Source organism: Hippocampus zosterae, chromosome 4 (genome assembly GCF_025434085.1).
Source record: "Hippocampus zosterae strain Florida chromosome 4, ASM2543408v3, whole genome shotgun sequence".
Taxonomy (NCBI): Eukaryota; Metazoa; Chordata; class Actinopteri; order Syngnathiformes; family Syngnathidae; genus Hippocampus; species Hippocampus zosterae.
Window position 1 is genome coordinate 6,176,159 of NC_067454.1, and position 16,952 is coordinate 6,193,110.

Genomic DNA, 16,952 nt, shown 5'->3' on the forward strand with positions numbered 1-16,952 from the left:
CCTGCCACGGTCGTCCGAGCTGGCTTTCGATTCGAAATCAATCAGGTCTTGACCCGAACAAAGACATACAAAACCCTGAAAAATAGAAAAGACCGTTTGCAAAGCTGATGTCATTTCAAATCAATGGGGTCTTGCCCCAGCGTAGACATCGAATCCCTAAAAAACACAGAGACTGATGATACGGCCGATAGTTCTTTCTAAATCGATCGGATCTTGCAATGACCAACAGATCATCCTCGGAAACTCAAAGCAGATTGGTTAAAGAGCAGAAAAGCAATAGGCTCTCTCGCTAACAAAGACATATAATCCCCCCAAACCCGAAGAAGACAGGCTACGTGAGTGATACTGCATCACTAAATAGACCCAAACACAGACATGAAATTCTTGAATTTTTAAACATGACGGGTTTGATATCCTGCAAAATCAATACAGTGCACTCCGCTTAATAGAACACCGGTTAATAGAGTAATCCGCTTAATAGAGCAAAAGGCTCTGGAACGGATTTGCCTAATGCAATTTCCTATAAAGATACTCCGCTTAGTAGAACAGATCTCCGCTTAATAGAACAGGCCGTAAGCAATGAACATTGTAAACTAGTGGTTTTCGAAGTGTAGCTATCGCGATACTGTACCACTATGGCGAGAAAACGCGGTAGTTCTAGCCGTATACAGTAACAGGTAGCATGCGTCACTCCACACATAGACACACGCACGTCACAATGGCTTCAACTTCATTCAAGAGACGAGGGCTATCACCTGCGGATAAGAAGGACATACTCAGACGATACGATGCATTGCCCGATTCTCAGAAGGTACGCCCGCGGTTTCCAGGACTTCCCTCTTATCCAGCGCATTGAGAGGGAAGTCAACCGCAAAATTACGGACTCCTGTTTCCAGACAAAAGTAACGACATTTTTCTCGTGATTTGAGATGTTTGACTGAAGTTGATTAAAGTTGTTGTTTTGTTGTTTGATTAAAGATATGGACGTCCACAGTCGAAATATCTCTTCTAACTCGTCAGCAGGGGTTTTTCTGCGTGCATAACTTGGTCGTCGACGTGTCTGAAGGTGTACCTAATAAAGTGTCTCCGGTTAATAGAAACTCCGCTTAGTAGAACAGAAGCGCTTCGGCCCAATGGTGTTCTATTAAGCGGAGTGCACTGTATCTGCCCTGGTACAAAAAAAAAAAAAAACAAAGCAAACAAACGAGTAGGACTGTTCACATTGGTGGCATCCTTCAAAACAACGGGAATCTCACCCCGACGTTTGCATGAAATCGTGAAGATCTGAAGAGGAAGATGATCTGAAATCGAGTGTTTCAGGAGTGCGTATGGGAGCGTTTCAGTGGTATGAGTGAAAGTGTTTCAGTAGTGCATATGAAAGTGTTTTAATAGTATTTGCATGAGAGGTAATTCTGAATTTTGTCTCTTACTCACCGTCATAGTTGCGCACCAATGACATCACACAAACCTGTGTTTGTGTGTGTGTGTGCGTGCGCTATTCCTAGCCAATCTCTAACCTTTATGGCGGGTGACATTGAGGGAATCTGTCAAGTGCCACTTAATGATGCGCCATGTCTATTTATAGCCTGGTTGTATGTCGTTTCTGGTGCTTGAGTAAAAAGTGATTTCATAGCTTTGTGTGTGTGTGTGTGTGTGTGTGTGTGTGTGTGTGTGTCACCACCCTTGAGATTGTCAATATGTGTACTCAACACGTCGTCGCCATTGTGGTGAGTTAAAAATAAATGAGCACAACCATCAGCAGTAACCTTTGACAAGAAGGTGAGAGATGTATCGCGTGAATCCTACTGGTGGGCAGATCGATCCACACAACAGTCCTTCATTTATTACGTTCCAAAAACCCCAGAATATATAGAAGTGTGCGTGTGCGCATGGGTTCAATAACATCCATCGAAAGAGACGCAGGTATAGTTGTTGTCTATGTGGGGTCACCATCCTTACATCATACACTGTAGTATCTGTGACTTTGTTTGGGTCATTTTCTGGGCAGTGCAACTCATGCATGAATACGTCTTGTCACATGTTTATTTATGTATTCATTTTTTAACTAATCTTTCAATAAAGCCACTGAAAATTACAATTCATTGCAATTAGCGGTGGTGGGCTTTATTAAATTAGCGAATGGTGTCGGAGACACGTAGCACTTTTTTGGCTTTTGATTATTGCTACGTGGCTCTGCCGTAAAATTAGTCCGCGTGGAAAAAGATGTGATTTTGCATAATATCTCAAATTCCAAATTAAATTGGATTCACGGCACGGTGGACAATAATGTTATTGTTGCATGGCAGTTATTCATGATAACCACCGCCATGCACAGTTTGAATAATAAACAGTTTCGGGGGAAAAAAGATCCTCAATGAAAAAAGGTTATGCCATGTACGGTCCGACACAGGCATGGGACTAATCTACTTGTGAATGTGATTGTATTTCTCGACAGTTATCTATGAGAACTGCCACGTTGCACAACAGAAATAAATAGAACACATAAAGCTAATTCAGACAGCCAAATGTTGATGGCAAGCTTGGCAACCGCAAATACATGCACAATGTAGGCGTAGTAGAATTAACATGATTGCTCATCTCACCCGCTATTCCTGATAAACGCCACCGTACACAACAGAAATGAACAAAATGGCTCGAAGTAATCCAGTCAAAACAGTGTGTGTCGAAAAGGTTTACCGTGAAACACCACGCGTGTTCATTATCGGACTAAACGCCGTGTCTCTGAATAGCGAAGTCAACATGTTTTTCTTTTAAGCGCCTCCCTCGAGGATATTGCCAAATGGCTCTGGAAGACTGAAAAATAAATCATCATCATCTTCTATATGTCGCTACTCCGGTGCACGCTTTTTTAAAAGCAACTATATTAAGCCATTGCAGAGCTCGCGTCAACTATTGATGGCGATGTCTTAAAAGGGGAGACGCTTGCAAGAACAGGTAAAGTGCATTCGGTGTCACCACTTTATTCGCCTTTCAACCGGAGACTGCTTTACACGCAGACACAGTGACCACTTTGCTATTAGCTGACCCGCCGTTGATGTCTTGCAGTAAGGGGTCTTTCCATGCCCCCTGCAAAAATAGCTGCTGAATTACCCTGCTGCCATGGGACGGTCGAGGTGGGTGATGGATTAGAGGCAGCAGCCAAACGGCAAAGGGGCTAAGACTAATGCAACTTCAATAGTGGCTGAATGCTAAGTGAACCCATGCTATTCGTAGGCGATGAGTGAAAATTCACAATTAATGGACCCTGCCCCCCCCCCCCCACTCCCCGTTCTCCCAATTCATGTATAAAATATCAACGATCCTAACCCACCAAAAAAAGGGTATGAAGCAAACAACAAAACACAAGCACATAATGTACTTTTTTCCAGTGCAAAGGGCTCTCTTGCATAAAAAACACAACTCAAGGGCAGCAAAAAACTGTTGAACAAGAAACCAAAATTCAGTGCGAGTGCGAGATGTCATTTTGTGCCTTTTTTTCTCACACACAACAAAAAAATCGACTCACTCAAAATATTATTGTGTGAATTTGTCTGGCAAGCAGTTCAAGGTGTACCCCGCGACTCTTGTGAGGATAAGCAGTACATATTATATTATATTATATTATATTATTGATATTGGATGGATGGATGGATGAGATTTGATATATTTGAGGATTTTCTTCATTTTATTCTGGGATGATTTTTCCCTATTTCCCTCAGTTTTTCATGGTATCCATATATTGAATGTTTATTGCCGTTGTTTTAAGAAATAGTTAGTTTTGTTTCAAAAGGAACCACGGAGTTTGGTCGCAGGCGGCAAGACCAGTTGCCAATCCTTGCTCTTAATTGTCCGTAAATGTGAGTGTGATTGCTAGTTCGTCTATGATTACGATTGACTCTTGTCTCATTTTAAATTCAACTGGGATAAGCTTCAACACGGTTATTAAGATTAGATATCCTTTATTTTTCCCACATTGGGGAAATTTAAAGCCTCAGCAGCAAGAATGTAGGTAAAAAGAAGAAAGAAGAAAAAAAATAAATAAACACCTGACGGATTTATTAAGGATAAAGTATTTGATGAGCTGTATTGTTAAACTTGGTCACAAGTATAGTCACATGATCTATAGGTATGTCAGTTCAGGTCTCATTGCCCGGCAGCAGAGCTCACGTAGGCCAGCGAGGGTCAAGAGAGGCAGTGATGCAATAAATGCGTGTGTGAATGTGTGTGCTGATCATACCAGGGTCTGGCTCAGGTAATGTCGTGGAGAGGAAGGTAAGCCGTCCTGACACACACGTCTGGATCACAGAGGTTAGCCGCCCGCCGCGGGCTACCGTCCGTGTTAGTGCGACCACGTAGGTTTGTGGGTATCAATTTATGTGAGCATGTTAGTGCGTGTCATTGCATCTGAGCAAAGCTTCTTATTGTGTCCAAAGATGGCTTCATCCGATTAAAGGAACATGATTGGAAAAAAACAACAACAAAATAAAACAAATAAAAATGATGAGTAATGATTGTACAGAGCAAACACAAGCTCTCTCTCTCTCTAGGAGGGTTTTGATAGGGTTTTAATGTTTCATGACGAAACATTAATAGGTTACTTTTACTTTTATCGACAGGAGTACAGCAGCTCGATTGTTCTCAGCAGAAAGTACAAAGAGGAAGATAATGTCATCCTTATTACCAACACGCTGAGTCTGCCACATGTCCACTTCACACTGACAAACCTCTCTTTAAAAGCTAAAGTCCTGCTAAGACTTATCGATCTGAACCACCGGCACATAATGAGATCTTTTCATGCCTACATTAAGAGAAAATATGTGCCCATAAAGACCGATGCTCCAAAAGACACATGCACACATGCGCCCACTTCAGGTCTTTTGGAGATCAGTGACAAGTCCCTACAGGCGTCCATTCCCACCCCATCTGCTATTTTAAAGCCACCACACATTGGGTAATGCGACTAATAAACATGACCGAAATGAACAATTGTGTCCCACTTACAGTCAACCTCTCACAACCATACATTTATTGACACGCTGATACGGAAAAACTGAAACCCGCATATTCTTATTAGCAAACAGACTTATGATAATGTGCTGAATTTATGTATTTTATTGAACTGTCATTAGAAGAGGTGGATTGGCTTAGCAGCTGTAGCTAAGGTATCATAATGCAAAGAGAGGAAATGGGAAAACAATCGTCAAGAGCGTGAATGCTTGAGAGGCCATTGACAACGATCACTTTATCCATTGACAGCACCCGTACATTTCTGTAACGGTGACTCTCCATGCTTTGTGTATTAGCTACAGGTTTGGAGAAAATATTTTGGTGTGGTTTGGTCACGGCCAGCTGAATCCTGATTCTTGCCTCAAAATTTATTTATTTTAAGATCATGTGATACAACAAGCTCAATCTGATCTGAGGCAGTCCATCTGATCGTGGCAAGATGACTTGCCAATAGTCGGCTACTCATGAAAAGCAATTGCATCAAAACAGGAGAGGGTTTTGAGCATGTCACAGGCAAACTACAGGAAGATGTCAGACCTCACCTTTACTTGGTTATGTTTACCTTGAATGCGACTCCGACGAGCATGGAAGCAAGAGCCGATTAAAATGCCATATTGCTCTCTTTATTCTCGTTCGCAAAACAGCTGCTGTAGCTCACCAGCTCCGACGCATGATGACATAGCTTTGCATACTAGTTTACAAGCTAGTTCGAAAGCCTTTTAAGAAGCGGCTGTTGCTATTCACTGGAAGAGCCAAACAGGAAACAAACTATTGTCACAGAGCGATTAAGACATGCTTTAGCATTCTTCATAACTCTTCCTTTGCGTTGTAATTCATTTGGTGTCCACCCAAGTAGCACGCAACGGACGCCTTAGCATACAAGCTTGTCTGCCGTGACGCCTCATTAGCTGCCAGGACTCATCCTTGATTGGAGCCAGCTCTGGGCCAACGTGATAATGGCCACCTCCTAAATAATTACAGCCCCAGAGTTTCTTAGCGAGGTACAGTAAGTAATGAACTAATCACGCAAAGTAGCTCATTACAGGTAGCGTGTGGCTAATGCTAGTTTACACTGCGTGAATGTGTACTGAAAGTAAGAAACCATTTTGCTCTGAGGTTACACTGCATGTCGCTAAAACAGACTGTGAAAAAGTATCGGTAAGGATTAATAGTTAGTGATAAGAAGTTACCGGTTTTAGCATATGCTATCGAGTCAGCAATGCAGTCACTTGGTGTGCTAGTTATTTTAGTAGCTATTCAGCTAGCTCGACCTGCACTTTTGAAGTAGCTAATTCACTTATTTTTACACTGCTGTTGGCAGAAGATCACCAGATTAGTTATCTTTGATAGTAGCATAACTTTCTATGATAGTTCACCCTGTCACTCGGTATCCCTTAACAACAGATTATGATGGAAAATGCTAATTGAAGTAGCTAATCTAGCCCTAATCTGGCAGCAAGGCCAGGAGAAGAGCAGGGAATTTTTAACACTATCATGACAAAGCTGCAATGTTGTTGGACACACAAATTAGCCGTATGTAAAGGCGCTAGCTTGAGTGTTGCTCAATATCTGGTGAAGTTGTCGACATGTATGTAGAGACTATTTGTGTGTGGTTATTGCATGCTCAAACCACCCAAATCAATGTGAGGTGTCTTGGTGTTAACACACTGCCTCCACCAAGATACATACAATGTAATAGTCAACTGTCTTAAGGGGGCTCAACATTGTAGCTCCATCCCTTCAGAGTGGCCGTAGGAATATTCACTTTGGCACACCTCACAATGTGAAGTGGGTGAGCAGTGGCTCATTTGCATGAGACGGGAGTGCCCCCTTGAAACAAACTAATCCCAAATATGCATAACTAACCTTTCATGCCAAATTTGGAGCGTCGTCCGTATTTGTTGATGAGCACGAAAAGGACGAGAAGGAGGACGCAGGCAAAGCCAGCCAGGCCCACTGCGATAGAGACCTGCACCAAAAGCGGACACAGCATGTAAGATTGTTGGCATTACAGTATGTTGAATTGATGTTCAAAATAGTCAGGTAGCAACTAAACTGCAAAGAAAATAAACAACAATGTCAATGTGTTCATTTGGATCGAAAAAATATATTTATGAACAAATACAGTATTTGGACAAAACATTCCTTTATTATTTCTGTTTTTGCAAAGTATTCATTCATCTAATAATCAGGAATGAGTTTTTTGTATTTTCAAAACACGTTACTCCATTCATGCTTTTACTGCCTTGTTGAGTGAAAATTGCTCAGGAAGGACACAAGGCTGCCGTTAACAAATAAATCCAATACGTATCAAAACTGAGTGGCAATGGAAGTGTAATGTCACCGCCGCCACAAACACAAAAAAAAGTCACGTGGCATGTAAATGCGGTTTACAAAATTGCCTTGGAATGAGAAAACTGACTCATGAGAAAAACGACAAAACGCACCCCAAACGTGTCCTCGTCCGGGCGGCCCGAATCCGAGTCTGTGGGCGCAGAAGGCACTGCAAAATACAAACAAAAGGAGGGGAAGTTAAAATGCAGTTTGCAGTGAGATTAGATGCCAGCATGCAGGGAGCTAAAGGAAGAAGACAACACATAAAAGAAAAAAAAAACATGGACAAGCAGAAAGAAGCACTGCAAAATATGTGCTTTCTATTTCCCCCTCTCTCTTTTTTTTGTTTTGTTTGAACCAACCGTTGGACAACAGCTATGGGACACATCGCATGATTTTTACAAAAACGTGCACTTTTGTCACTAATACTATATTTCTTTTCTCTCCTCACATCATCTCTCTTCTTTCAAAGATATAACTAAATAAAATTAAAGTGTATAACTAACAGTCATTGTAGTGATCACCACGGTGGTAGTAGCAGACCCGACTTTCTGTATTGATTTTTCCTGTCAATCACTTTAAATTCCTGGCATAAGTTTACCAACCCACAGGTCATTCTGTGCAGCGCCGTGGCAATAATGATTATGTCTTAAAAGTTGTAATAGTTTCATACTATTCTGCCACTTGTTGAACTTTCTGTCAGTCACTTTGCCACTGCAAAAGTTAACGAAGAAGCCCGCTCTAAGGGGCCGATGGCTTCATGACAAGGGGCCTATCGGAAGGCATTCAACCACATAAACATGCCATTTGTTTATTTATCCATCAATCATATGATTGATGCGTCCACGGACCATTTGCACGATCGTACGATAGTCTCCGGACATCACGTGACTTGATTCCCTGTGCATTTGCTTATGCAGCCACGCTGTAAGGACCGTAGCGGCAGCACGTTATCAAAAAGTAGTGGTGAGAGTAAACACAGTTGTAACAGTAATATTAGCACTTGTACTTTAGTAGTTAGTAGTCAGAGTGATAGAAAGTAGTGGTCGTAGTCGTAGCCGTAGTAGCGCCGATTATGCAGTAGCTGCATATATAATCGTACGGTATTGTAGAAGTCGTAACTACAGTAATAATAGACAGTGTTAGAGCCAAAGGAAAATTTGGTTAAATTATAAATGCAGCCTTTTGAATATGTAATTAGAATTTAATAGATGCAAGGCGTTTGGTTTATATTTGATATTTTATTAGAACAGATTTATTAAGAACATCGAAGTATTTGGGCTCCATTGGTTGTCCTGTTTTTAGTCTGTTAAGAGGCTAGATTTATGTAAACATCATTAGGAAGACCTTAGGGCATGGAGCAACACCTTTTTTTGACCGTACTTCGTGTTTGCTTATTTCGTACTTTATGGGAACTGATTTCGTATTTCGTTTAAGTGTATTGTAGAAGTTTTATTAATCCATTTGATAAAGCCTTAAATTGTGTTCACGAAAATATAGCGATTCTTTTTTTTGGATCAACGATGGCGGCCTAGTGTATTCCTTGTCGTCGCCGTGGAAAGGAAAAGCCCGTCGAAGAAAAGCACGAGTCAAAAACCTACATGCCCTGCTGACGTAGCGACAAAAGGATAGTAAGTTGCCACTACACACAGTATTAGTAATAGTAAATGAATAAAAAGTAGCATTAGCAGTAATTGTAAATGTACCTATACTCATAACAGTAGTACAGTAAAAATAGTAGTAGGAATCATAGTAATAGCAGTCGTCGCTATAGTTGCAGTAGTAACAGAATGAGTGAAGATTGTGATCGAGTAAGTTCTGATAGTAGTCGTGATAGTCATATACTTTGTAGTAGTTGTAGTTTTAGGTGTTGGTTACGATGGCCACCTGTCGAGAGGAGCAATCAAATTGATTCGTGCAAGTGACAGCGACAACTCACTTTTGACAATTGGCTTATTTTCTAATTTATCTCAGTCGTGCCTCTGTGGTGTCGTCCCAAAGCGACAGGAAGAGGTCAAACAGCAGCAGTGTGTGACGCCATGACACAGGTGGAATGAAGTGAGGCGATACGAGGGGGGTAAACTGGAGGGCGGGCAGCCAGCACATCACACACTCATTTGTGCTTCAATGAATACTGGCACGCTACATTGGCTGCCAGTATCTGGAAGACGCTGCATCACCACTGCATTAATGTCTTCCTCATCTTCTTCAGCGGCCTGTCATTTCTGCCTCTCGCCTCGCACAACTTGACTCGAATGGTTTCAAAACAGAAGCCTTATTTTACAGCGGTGGGGGATGAATGCCATGGAACTAAAGTTGTGGGTATAGGAAAAACATTTGTATGTAAAACATATTTTAAGGGGCGCAAGAATCCTCAATTCATAACAAAGACAACACAGTATGACTCCAGACAAGAAAAACTTCGGTGATTAAAAACACAACGCAAATGACACTCATTGGACAGGCTGCGTAGCAAAAAATGAAAATCTACCCTTGGCAATCAAATGTTTTCATGAGTTGTCGTTGAACTGAAAGTAACTGAAGAAGGGTCATTGTAAACCAAATGCCTCATCCGCCGCATGCCTCTGATGAGGACGAACGGCCTGGCGTGAAGATGGAGACGCACCACCATCAAGGTGAGAGGTCAGAGCGGCCCACTTTGTTGAAGCTGTCAGCAGACACAGCAGGCAACTCCACGCACCATGCGCGCCACATTTATAACAATGTTTGCCTATTACAGTGCACTCCGCTTAATAGAACATCGGTTAATAGAGTAATCCGCTTAATAGAGCAAAAGGCTCTGGAACAGATTTGCCTAATGCAATTTACTATAAAGATACTCCGCTTAGTAGAACAGATCTCCGCTTAATAGAACAGGCCGTAAGCAATGAACATTGTAAACTAGTGGTTTTCGAAGTGTAGCTATCGCGATACTGTACCACTATCGCGAGAAAACGCGGTAGTTCTAGCCGTATACAGTAACAGGTAGCACGCGTCACTCCACACATAGACACACGCACGTCACAATGGCTTTAACTTCATTCAAGAGACGAGAGAGAGACGAAGTGTAGCTATCGCGATACTGTACCACTATCGCGAGAAAACGCGGTAGTTCTAGCCGTATACAGTAACAGGTAGCACGCGTCACTCCACACATAGACACACGCACGTCACAATGGCTTCAACGTCATTCAAGAGACGAGGGCTATCACCTGCGGATAAGAAGGACATACTCAGACGATACGATGCATTGCCGGATTCTCAGAAGGTACGCCCGCGGTTTCCAGGACTTCCCTCTTATCCAGCGCATTGAGAGGGAAGTCAACCGCAAAATTACGGACTCCTGTTTCCAGACAAAAGTAACGAAAGTTTTCTCGTGATTTGAGATGTTTGACTGAAGTTGATTAAAGTTGTTGTTTGATTAAAGATATGGACGTCCACCGTCGAAATATCTCTTCTAACTCGTCAGCAGGGGGTTTTCTGCGTGCATAACTTGGTCGTCGACGTGTCTGAAGGTGTACCTAATAAAGTGTCTCCGGTTAATAGAAACCCCGCTTAGTAGAACAGAAGCGCTTCGGCCCAATGGTGTTCTATTAAGCGGAGTGCACTGTATCATCATCACGAATAGTGATTTTTTTTTTAAACATGGCCAAAAAAAGTGTGTGTATCTTCGTGAAAATGTGTCCATTTGCTCAGTGGTGCGCCGTGAAAAACGAAATCAAGCCACCAACACTGGTGTGACCGACCCATACAAAATTAGGTCGACGTGTCTATCATGACAAGATGCAGGAAAAACTTTTGAGAACCCCAGCCTGGAATATTGGATATATGGGTTTGAAAGCAGCCAATTAGGAAGAGTTCCAGGGTTTGTACCTTGACAAACTCCGACCTGAGAATTGGTCCAAATTAGCTCCAGGCAGAAGCGGGCATCCCATAAAACAGGGATGGGAAACTTGAATATTGGAGGGGTTCCACAATTTTCCATTAGTGCTACTTGGGGGGGGGGGGGGCAGCCCTCTCTCTGGAATGACCTCCCACTGAACATTCGGCAAGCCTCCTCGCTGCCCATCTTTAAAGCCCTCCTCAAAACTCACTTGTATTCTTTGGCGTTCGACAAAGCATGACTTAGATTTGTTCTTGATTTTATTGCTTGGTGCTTTCTACCGCCTTTATTACCGATTCGTCTTACTGTTTATTGTGTATGTTAAATTGCCATGTACAGCACTTTGTATGCAGTGATGGCTGTTTGAAAGTGCTCAATAAATACTCTTGACTTGACTTGACCTCCTTCCGATGTATGACAACAATGCTATTTTAAACGCATAAATACCATGCTTTAAATATTTCATTTGAGATAATATATAAAAGCGACACTATCCTAACCGAACAACAAAGAATTTGAAGCAAATAACAAAATAGCATCTTGTAATTTTTTTTTCTCCAGTGCAAAAGGCTCCCATGCCGAGGTATTAGCATTCAAGGACGGCACAAAATTACAAAGCGATATTAAAATGCAAGAACTCAATTTGTACATTTGTAAACATATTAATGCACTCAAAATTTTAAGATTATTGAGGTAACATGTTTGTCCTACATATAATTCCATATCCATGATTATTGATGTTTCCAAAAACTTACTTTGGGTTTACTGTGGATGTCTTCAAAATTTAAGCCTGCATTTTCAATGGATAGAATGTACAAGTTCAAAAGTTTAGCAAAAATATCAACAAGATCATTTTAATGGTTCCAAAAGTGCATATATATATTATATATGCACTCATCCTGGCTTCTCAGGAACAGGCCTTGAGCACCAGAGCCATCGAGGCCCAGATATACCACACCAGACAAGACCCAAGGTGTAGGTTGTGCAAAGAGGCACCTGAGACGATCCAACACATAACTGCAGGGTGTAAGATGCTGGCAAGGAAAGCCTACATGGAACGCCATAACCAGGTGGCTGGCATAGTCTACCGAAACATCTGTGCGGAGTATGGACTGGAAACCCCAAGGTCAAAATGGGAAACACCTCTGAAGGTGGTGGAGAATGACAGAGCAAAGATCCTGTGGGATTTCCAGATCCAGACTGCCAAGATGGTAATGGCGAACCAACCAGATATCGTGATCATAGATAAAGGGCAGAGGAAAGCCGTTGTAGTGGATGTAGCGGTCCCAAGTGATGGAAACATCAGGAAGAAGGAACATGAGAAACTCGAGAAATACCAAGGGCTCAGAGAGGAGCTGGAGAGAGCCTGGAAGGTAAAGGTGACAGTCGTGCCTGTGGTGGTCGGAGCACTCGGGGCAGTGACCCCCAAACTAGATGAGTGGTTGCAACAGATCCCGGGAACAACATCGGACATCTCAGTCCAGAAATGTGCAGTGCTGGGAACAGCAAGGATACTGCGCAGAACCCTCAAGCTTCCTGGCCTCTGGTAGAGGACCCGAGCTGAATGAGGGACGGACACCACCCGAGGGGTGAGATGAGGATTTTTTTTTATATATATATATATATATATATCACATACGTATGTGGTAATTTTCATGTGTTACTTTTGATAGTCGAATATCACTAGGGCAAAGTTCACAGTTCCCCATTATGAAAACGGACAGAAGTCACCCAAATTGATTCTTTGGAAATAGGTTCACAAACACAAACACGACACCCTGCACGTCTGCTAAGTCCTTGAACAGACACAAAGAACACGTTAACAAACAACCGTTGCTTCGATGACCACTCACAGCAACACAAAGTGACCAAATTTCTCCATGGTAACTATTTGAGTCCGCGTGCGTTGCGTGTGCGCATGTATGTCCGCCAAAGCAACACCAACAGGTAAACCAAAAGCACTATGACTACACACACACAAAAAAACCCCCAAAAACAAACAAATGAACAAAACAAAAACGGCTAATCTAAGCAGATTTTAATTGTTAAAAATCCAAATACTCACCCAGCTCCACCACGTCTGCAAAGAAGAAAACAAACAGAGTCACGCTGTGTGCAACAAGAGGATATTAACCTTGGAATATTGACCATGGGGAGAAATTTGCCAGTCTTTGTGTGTGTTTGCGACCCCAACCCTCCACTCCTCCCTCCTTCTCCATAACAATGTAACCTGAAGTGAACTGTGCATGAACCCCGCTGAAGCTCAGATGCGGTAGGGAGCGTCTCCTGAAGCAATAACCTTGTGAGGGCACGCTTTTAATAAAACAAAAAGAGCCCCAGCCCCTAAAGAGCTACGAGGAATTTTCTCCACAGGTGATTTGAATTTTAAATTGTGGCGGTTGTGGGGTCAGGTCAGGGTTCCATCCTTGGGCGGAGGTATCTTGTCTACATGTGCAGCTGGTAAGAAAATATCTTTTCAACTGTTTAATAAGATTAAGATTAAGAAAACCTTTATTAGTCTCGCAATGGAGAAATTCCAGATTCACAGCAGCAAAGTTATCAAAAAAGATGTACGTTAGGTTTACTGAAAATTTTAAAATTGTCTGCGATGTTTACAGACGTATCTAAAAAAATGCACGGTGATTTTAAGTCTTTCGTTCACCTTTTTGTGAAGTGTCGTCATGGAGCCATGGGCACGAAAAAAAAAATAAAATTAAATAAAATAAAAAGTCGGTGAGTTGCCATTCACTAAAGACCAAATTGCATTTTATTTTTTGAACAATGTATGTTAAGTTCATTTAAAGCAGATCGTAAGGTATGTTTCTTCCATTGATGTTTGCAAAAAAAAAAAAAAAAAAAAATCCAAAAACAAATGCGTTAAGTTCAATGAGCACTAAATTGTCTCTGATGTCGATAAACTTAAGATGGGTTCAATGAAAATGTTTTGGATGCTCAATCCCAAGTTTTCACTGAAAAATGTCCACATTCTCTTCAACACTCGACATTTTCTTGCCCTGCATGTTTACAAAATCGTCTTAGGCCTCGACGGCACACACAATTAGATTGGTGACTCGAGCTCGGCCGTTGCATCCCTCTGCCCTTCACTCTTTAGCACGCTGACGAGGTGAATCCAGTGAAGACCGTGGAGTCAACACCTTGTGTGGGCGTGGCTCAGATAATATAAGAACAGGAATCATTTTGGGCAGGGCAGACCTTTTTCCACGTAGAGCAGAAAAGGGTCAACTGCGAATAGACTGTACATTCTTCTAATAGTTAATGTACCGTATTTTCCGCACTATAAGGTGCTTCGGAGTATAAGGCGCACCTCAATATCAATCAAATATTTTATACTTATTCTCACCTAGTGTGATAATTGGTTTGGATGAACACAGAGCTGATAACCTGGCAGCAATCGATAAAAGACACACAAACGTCTTCCTCCACAGCTCTCGGTCTTTCTGTTTTTAGTTTTTACAGCAGTCAGGCTATTTCTTTAGCCGCTTCGGGTCCGAACAGCTCATGTACAATGGCTTTGCGGGCGGGAAGTATTAATTGCTCTGCCATTGGGACTTTTTTTGATTTAGCCACATGTTCAGCGACATGGTAACTTGCTTTCCAGGCTCTCTCGTTTACCTTTGCGGTTTTTCTCATGCACGTTGCTTGTTTCTCTGTGTCTTCACTCAGGCAAACAAAAGACTCCACATTTTTGTTACGAAGTGAAGGGTGTTTTGTTTGGAGATGGATTTTAGTGCTGTTGGAGAGCTTTTCACCACCTACCAAGTGCAAAGTGCTGTTGCATATCCGGTTCAAGTAAATCCAAATCAAAGATAGCTTTCGTCACGCCAGAAACTTCGCTAGTTTCGAAGTACGAGGCAAGCTGATGCTGCTACCTATCAGAACGGATGAGTACTCCACGATTACTCAGCCAGTGCACAGTCAAACATATTGGATAATTTCCCACGGCACACCTGAGAATATCTCGCGGCACACCGGTGAGCCGCGGCACAGTGTTTGAAAAACACTGCCCGAAAGTATGTGGTGTAGAAAATAAGAGGGATGGAATTTCGATGGGCCTTATGTGACAAGGTAGAACAACTGCAGAAGCAGTTTACCCACCTTCGTCATCAATGCCGGGCGCCATGAGGAAATGTCCGTACACCGTCTTGTTCACCGTCCCAAGCGAGTTGCTGGCCTCCAGGGTGTAGTTGCCATTGTTGATGTGTGTGGGGTTCTGGAAGGTCAGGCAGCCTTCCAGGTAGTCCTGGTAGAAGTCCATCTCGGTGCGGATGTACTGGTTGTGCAGGATCTCTTTATTTTTGTGGAACCAGCGCAGCTTTGGGTGCGGGTACCCTCGCACCGTGAACTCAATGCAAGTATCGTGGCGTTGCTCGGGCTCGGCCAGGCGAAGGATGACCGGGGGAACTGCGGACAGGCATAGGAATGTTCTTGACGTCATCTCACCTCCCATGCTCAACAACCTATTCTTTCACCGCTGCACAAACCGTTCACAACCTCGAAATATTATTTGTCAAGATGGTTGAAAGTGGGCGGCCCGGTAGTCCAGTGGTTAGCACGTGGGCTTCACAGTACAGAGGTACCGGGTTCGATTCCAGCTCCGGCCTCCCTGTGTGGAGTTTGCATGTTCTCCCCGGGCCTGCGTGGGTTTTCTCCGGGTGCTCCGGTTTCCACCCACATTCCAAAAACATGCGTGGCAGGCTGATTGAACACTCTAAATTGTCCCTAGGTGTGAGTGTGAGTGCAAATGGTTGTTCGTTTCGGTGTGCCCTGCGATTGGCTGGCAACCGATTCAGGGTGTCCCCCGCCTACTGCCCGAAGACAGCTGGGATAGGCTCCAGCACCCCCCGCGACCCTGGTGAGGATCAAGCGGTTAGGAAGATGAATGAATGAATGAATGGTTGAAAGTCAAGAAATAGATATTTATAAGTATGTCTATTTTGAAGAAAAATGTAGAATGTTATGAGAACAAAGTCATCATTTTTGAAGGGAAAATCTTGAAAAAGAATATTTCCCTTCCAAAACCACATTATCATCTAATTTTATACCGAAATTGGAACCCTAGCCTTTATCATCACAGACGCTAGCTAGATAGACAACACTGTTATACTGTACAAGAAAATGTTTCATCAATTCCCCGGCTGATTTGACTTAAGAGCAGGTACATCATCGAGCTATCTGGCACACAGCCTTAACGAGCGAGCCATCATTCGTAACCCCAGAAAAAAAAAATCAATTAATGAATACATACTTAAATAGGCACGTTCATATTTTCACATCACTATTTGGCAGACAGCCTTACCTGGCAAGTCATCATCCACAAAAAAAACCCACCACCCACTTGTATTACATACACACACACACACACACACACATTAATGCTATGCTGACATGGCGCTGCTTTCTACAAGCACGTCACGGCACACAACTTGTCATTCAGACTTGGCTATTATTATACAGCGCATGTGTGCCTTGTCATTAATAATAAGCAAGGCCTTTTGGGGTCAACATGCGGCAAGGGAGACTGTTGGGTGGTAAGGGTGAGACAACAATCCGTGACTTTATTAGTTCTCCCCAGAAGCCTCGGCATTAACGAGACTTCTACCATCGAAGAACACAAATCATCTTTAAGATTAAGATCTTTAAAATGACTAGTTACAAAATCTTTTTTGGGCTCGGGGTGTTGTTGTAGTCACCCCCACACACACATTTT

The 16,952-nt window shown here is 42.6% G+C and overlaps 1 protein-coding gene across 2 annotated transcripts in view; it reads right to left on the bottom strand.

The window, feature by feature from the left end:
- Positions 1 to 16,952, bottom strand: part of ntrk3b (neurotrophic tyrosine kinase, receptor, type 3b) — a 173,455-nt gene that overhangs the window by 64,986 nt on the left and 91,517 nt on the right. Inside the window, exons 8-11 of one of the 2 annotated variants that reach the window (XM_052064301.1) lie at positions 15,341 to 15,646; positions 13,290 to 13,304; positions 7,455 to 7,510; positions 6,874 to 6,976 (exon numbers count right to left, since the gene is read on the bottom strand). In XM_052064301.1, the coding sequence (XP_051920261.1) occupies positions 6,874 to 6,976; positions 7,455 to 7,510; positions 13,290 to 13,304; positions 15,341 to 15,646 (480 nt within the window). The remainder of the gene's footprint in view (positions 1 to 6,873; positions 6,977 to 7,454; positions 7,511 to 13,289; positions 13,305 to 15,340; positions 15,647 to 16,952) is intronic. The other variant, XM_052064302.1, reaches the window with a different exon arrangement.